This window comes from Neltuma alba, unplaced genomic scaffold (assembly GCF_004799145.2).
Source record: "Neltuma alba isolate B1F8T4 unplaced genomic scaffold, ASM479914v2 tig00013459_pilon, whole genome shotgun sequence".
In the NCBI taxonomy this organism is placed as follows: domain Eukaryota; kingdom Viridiplantae; phylum Streptophyta; class Magnoliopsida; order Fabales; family Fabaceae; genus Neltuma; species Neltuma alba.
In genome coordinates this window covers 238234-244314 of record NW_021637695.1, presented here as the reverse complement: position 1 = coordinate 244314, position 6081 = coordinate 238234, and the positions used below count along the sequence as shown (strand labels likewise).

Here is a 6081-nt window from a genome sequence, read left to right as displayed (position 1 = left end):
TTTTACACTCACTTCAACTTATATACAATTTTAATCTTAAAATCGGATAGCGAAGGAATACTTTAATGATATTTAATAATTAATAATTATAAGTTAAAATCAACTTGTACATTTTACCTGGACAGAAATGGCATTCCAAGATTCTGGGACCAAGCACATACCCTCTCTCCCCCACCACCCCTTTTTAACTTTCGGGATAAAACTCTCCCTAGCTGTTCTATATTAGGCATCAGGTCCCATATGAATATCAGTAATTATTTGGGCTTTCTGCCATAAGGAATTATTTTGATGTGTCTGTTGGTAAAAATAATTCATTAAATTCGGCCCCTACATCCAAGTAATTCGAATGACTGTTCGGCTTCTTAGTTTGAACAAGGGAAAAATTCGGTCCTTCGAAAGTTTTAGAAGCAATAATTATACAAGGAATTCTCCACAACTCATTAGCTGTTAAAGAACTAATAATCCTTTTATCATAATTGTCTCTTGAAAAAAATTGTCAAGCGATAATATATAAGCATATTGCAAGTATACAGTCGGTTCCAAACATAGCACAGAAAGCAAGTCGCGTGACAAAGGCCCTATACGTCCATGGGCTCAGGACTTGGAGTGCTAAGAATGTCCAACAGAGAATTCTGTGGTTCCAGCTCCTCATGCCACAGAGGAAGTTTGTCTCCCGGGTAGAAGTTCCTTGTCACTCCTTCGGAATTTATCTACACAGCAAACAGGGAAATAAGATTACGTGATTTTCCAACGTAATCACAAAACCAAATGATCTTAGATATTACTATCAAATTGTTCATTCCATTTCACTAAAAATATAACCAACCATGAGTACCATACACTATACAAAATCTACAAAATCAATCAAACTGCCTCGTATCATTTATATTTTGCATTGATAAATAAGCACGTAACTTCTGAGAATTAAAACACAAGTGAATAGCGTTTATCTATGAAGCTTAATCCTAGTTATATTATTATTGAAAATTCATAATTATCATTTGGGTGAAAGGACCTGATAGCAATTGCATGTGCATTTTCCACAAGAAAGAATAAGGAAGAAAATACTAACAATCACAGTGCGGACAACACCACCACTTGCCCCATCACGTGCGATAGCCAGTGAAACTGCCTTTCTTACTAATTCCTGTCATTAAGGCACAAAAAAACCATTAGCAACAAAACTCTAGAAAAAATCACCGAAAATGAAAGAATTTAATCGTGCAAGTCCCCAAATCATGAATGATAAGGTGACTAACTAATGTAGCACTCAATAATGACTCAAAAAATCCTGTCCAATTGTTCTATTTGGCTATTTGCTTTACAGCTCGGCTAAAATGTGGTTTGTCCCTGATGTCTGAGTCAGGTTTCAAATTCATCTCAGTAGTTTCAGTAACTCCAATTCTCATTACTAAAAAAGGTTTAATGTTTTCCTATTAAGCAGCAATAACTGCCCTGCTGACTTATCGTCAAGCATACATGACATTCTAATGGTCAAGCATTCTTTCTCTTTCTTCCCCTTCTCTTATTCCCTACATTTTCAGATCAGATGCAAGAGATTAACGACCACACAACACTCAGTCGACTGCCTATCTTGTGCTGCTCGATGGAGCATTGCCTGAATACTTTTATGGACACACGTTAATTTGGGGAGAGAACATCATGGCTAAGGAATGATGGTCAAATGTCTAATTGTCCGAGTTAATCTCCTACCATGCCCCGCATCCATGGTCATTTCCTCCTCTCAAACTTCTTTGAGGATGAAGAGAAAAAGGGAGAAGGAAAATAAAAGAACAAAAAGCAAGGAAGAATATTTGACTATTAGAATGCTACATAGACACGAAGAAGTAACAGGTATGTAATTTCCACCATTTAGGTTGATGGATCCAATAGGTTGATATAACATCGGAACTTGAAACAAGGTAGGACAAAATTGAACCAAATAAAACTTTTGGGACAAAATCAATACTTGGCTCAAAATTTAGGAACCACGGCAGTGATTTAGGTTAACTTATTCATTTAGTTTTACGCAGGCACTGGCAAAAACCAACACCCATACCTCTGCTTCATCCTTGGTCATTCCTTCTTTCCATGCTTGGTCAAAAAAACCATACAAGTAACTTGAGCCAGATCCTGTCAAACACATCATATCAATCATAGCTGGATTAAAAAAATTCTAAGCATCTAACAAAAAAGCAGTACTTGAAACGGACAAAGAATTAAAGAAAGATGTATACAAAGTGAAAAACGCCAACACACAATTGGGGACAAGGATTTTCAGCTTGATATATACAATGGGCAAAATAATACAATTAAACATTTGAAGGCAAGAATTTCAAAACTGGTAATCTCTGCCAGAAAATTCCATCACTAAACAAGAACTATACCAGGTCAAATGATGATAACAAACCAAGGTAGAACAGGTACCATGTTTAAGTGCATAACCACACGCACAAATTATGATGGTAATTGCATTTGATCACAACGTTAATGTTAAATTACCTCCAATAGCAAAAGGCTGCTGTACTATTGTTCCCCCCAAAGGAACTGCATAAATTTGACCCCCTTCATATTTGTCCCATCCACCAATAATTAAGCCAGTCTCTAAAAAATTCTGTCAATAATAATAGATTTTCAGCAAAACCAGATAATAAAATAGCCTATGAGTTCAACTGTTCAAGAAACCCTAAAAAGATAAGAACTCCGTCAATCTAACACAGTTATCTCATATTCCTCTCATAATAGCAGAATTTATATTTCTCTACCACCTCGTCTGAAACTTAACACCTTTTATGACATCACAATTACTATCATAATGTCACAAGACATGAAACATTCAGATTATACTATATGACAGTACAAGAAAGCATAATAAACATCACCCCCCCCCCCAAAAAAAAAAAAAACATAGCACGCATGCACAAAAGGCGGGGGGAAAGCAACTAGAAAGGCTAGATATCTTCCATCTTGTAGGAAACATATAATCTATGATCGACTATGAAGGCAAGAGAGTCAGAATTATTCATTATCAATACGAAGATTGCATTGTAAATTTCTTATGAGGCGAGTACACTTTTAATCAACTATTCCCAGCAATCAGCTAATTCAATTCTTGTGAGAAACTCAGCAATATATTCCCAACAAAAAAGATAAAAATCTTAAAATTGGACCTTGTTGTTATAGGATAGAAGGCGGACAAGGTTTGCAGCCACTTTGACAGTAGCAGGTTGTCCAAGCTGTACTCTGTACAAAAAGGGAAACTAGCAATGAGAGCAACAAAGCTAGAGCCATAAAAATTGCAATAAGCAAAGAATTAACATCGGGAAAAAATATTATATGGTCAATAGAAACACTAACATGAGAGTATATAAGCCTGAGGGACAGTGCATAGAAAATACATTAAATTACAACCAAAAAAAAAAAAACCAAGACACTTTGAAAGTACAGGAGTGACATTATCCAATTTAAAGGAAACATTTCATGTAATAAGAAAATCAAACAGGCCATCGAGGAAAGGAGCCTCCAAGCAACTAACTTGAATAATGTTTGTTCATCCATATAACCCAAAAGGCCAAACCTTTATTTCAAACTTCATAATATTCTATTAGTATAAATAGGAGTTGGATTCACTAACGTGTGTTGGTGAAGGAAGTAGCGGACATAATCAGACACAATCTGTGAATCTGCGGCCTGAAAAAGGTTAATAAATAAATCAGCCTTAATGAAGAGACAGAGTCAAGGTTAGAACTAATAACCAAAAGAATGAGAGAAAATAATACTGGATCATTCAATTTCCAATCTTCCCCAAAATGTTAATATCTATAAGCTGAAAAGATATATGCCCAGGGGTAAATTATAAAAAGTAGAAACAGAATGCGCAGAAGAATGAGGATCTAAGCATTCACTAACATTATTAAACAGCCAAAAGCACAGTTATCCACCAACACATTGAATTTATAAAAGCCAGACCTAGGTAAAACTGGTTAATCATAGCTCTAAACCGTCATAATATTTATGTCGCATCTGCTTGATAAGAATAATATGGTTGTTCAATAATAATATGACGATGGTACAGTCTTTGTAAACACCCATACAATTCCTGTCACCTTATTATTAGAAAATACATACTTGCTACCTCTTGTCCAGATAATTGATTGCAAGAATATTTGAAACTGCATATTATTCTAGATTTAAAACAGCAAACCAAGTTGAATCCAACAATAAAGAGTAAGTGAAGCAAAACATCAGATAACAAATCAACCAATAAAATAACTAGCAAGAATCTTGAAATAGGAAGAGTGCTACCGATCCCGAGCGACAAACATAGACATTATCTGTCAGTTGTGTAATTTTGTCAGAAGCCCGATTTGCAACATATACCCCTGCAAAAATGGTGGTATGAAATAGAACGAACACTCAGCCCCAAAAATGACCAGAAAAGGAAGAATCCTATTACGAACAATATTTTCCAGGGTTTATTCAAAAAGAAAATAGAAAAATTCCCATAATAAGCTTCCAAATTCCACAATGGACGGTAGAAAAGCCCAATGAGGCAACAGTGTTAAAAGGGAAACGCATTGCAGCTAACATCAAGGAAGAAAAAAAAAACCCAAAATTCATGATAAGCTAAAGATACTACGAGTACGAATATGAATTTGTAGCTGGGCGCTCCCTGATTCTCAGACAAGCCACCATATCAACCCCAAACTCAACTCCTAATCTGCTGACCGCTACTGCAGCTAAATAAAATAGATTATGAAGATAACAAAAAATAAAAGACCACGCAGTAGATGAGCCTACCAGTGCTAGTTCGGGAGTCGGCGCCGAGAACAACACCACCGTTGTAAGTGACACCGATGATGGTCGTCCCCATCGAATGAGGAGCGTTGAAATCTAGGTTGTGATCCATGCGTAGCCCCGGAACAACAAACGCAGAAGAAGAATAAGAGGTGGAATCGCGCGAAGCCCTAACACCAAGACTGAGATCGAGTCGCCAAACAATGATGATTGCAGTAATCGGGAAAAGAGGAAAATGAAAAGCCCAGTCGATAGCCTTGACTTGCCACGCAAGTTTTTTTTTCCCTTTAAATAATTAAATAAACTTTGTCATTTTTTAATGGAATCAAAACGAAACCACAAAGGTATAATAGAGAAAAATGAAGACAAAAAAACATTATTGTCAAACTCGCTCTCCGAGTTTAACGTTTTTATATTTTTAGTTAATAAAATCGTGTTGATTTACTCTTAAACTCGTAATAACTGTAAACTCAATTAAACTTACAAGTTTATTTACTGAGTTTACCATTTTTTACGTTTTAAACTTACAAAATTGTGTCAACTCGCTTTTAAACTTGAACTAAGTTTTTAGATTTGATTATGTTTAGTGATTTTATATATGAATTTTATAAAAATTTCTTTGTTGAATATAATAAATTATGATCATTGATAGATATAATTTTAATTATTTAAATTTAAAATATATTTAAATGAAATTGTTCTATTTTTATATATTAATTATTTGATTATATACTTTTAATACTAATTTATTAATAAAAGTAAACTCTTACGAGTTTACGATTCGAGTTTACTATCCGAATTTATCTCATTCTCATAAGTTTGTTTAAACTCGTGAGTTTGACAACCTTGCAAGAGAATGAAAAGACTATTGTATTTCTTACTTGTACTACAACACAAATGACATCCACTATGTATAAGCATAGTCTTACACATAGGTTATAATTATCCTTAAATGACAAATAGTGGATAATCAATCTCATAAATGTGAATGGAGGTGAGTTACAAGATTAAATAGATAGTGAAAAGGTAATAGATGGTGGAGGTAGTAAAAGTTACTTAGTGAAATTGAAGAGGAAAGGTAAATAGACATCAATATTCGCAATATTGTCCATGTTTTCTGTTTTCTTGCCCTTCTGCATTGAGTTCGGAAGGAAACTAGGTCAACGCCTTTTGTTCTAAACATAAAAATGTATTTTTATCCTATTAGCTTTATACTACCTCCGGTCCTAATTATAAGACCCAGTTAACTAATTTGAAGAAATTAAAGAAGTAAGTTGAGTTAGT

General features: G+C 34.6%; 1 protein-coding gene across 1 annotated transcript; it reads right to left on the bottom strand.

Annotated features, from left to right (window-relative positions):
* Positions 1-366: 366 nt before the first annotated feature.
* On the bottom strand, positions 367-5011 carry LOC114737521 (proteasome subunit beta type-6). The gene is made up of 8 exons (XM_028925463.1): positions 4801-5011; positions 4306-4382; positions 3635-3690; positions 3171-3243; positions 2503-2614; positions 2060-2133; positions 1073-1147; positions 367-710 (listed from the first exon to the last, which is right to left on the bottom strand). The coding sequence occupies exons 1-8, from the start codon at positions 4907-4909 to the stop codon at positions 579-581; spliced, it is 708 nt and encodes a 235-aa protein (XP_028781296.1). The 5' UTR covers positions 4910-5011; the 3' UTR covers positions 367-578.
* Positions 5012-6081: the final 1070 nt, after the last annotated feature.

What these genes read in the sequence shown, in the direction of transcription:
- LOC114737521 (XM_028925463.1), bottom strand. Translation starts at nt 4,909, where the DNA reads ATGGATCACAACCTAGATTTCAACGCTCCTCATTCGATGGGGACGACC. An exon ending in TGACCAAGGATGAAGCAGAG is followed by an intron (nt 1,148 to 2,059) that starts GTATGGGTGTTG and finishes CCTTAATGACAG; the next exon opens with GAATTAGTAAGAAAGGCAGT. An exon ending in GTGTTGTCCGCACTGTGATT is followed by an intron (nt 711 to 1,072) that starts GTTAGTATTTTC and finishes TTTGCTGTGTAG; the next exon opens with ATAAATTCCGAAGGAGTGAC.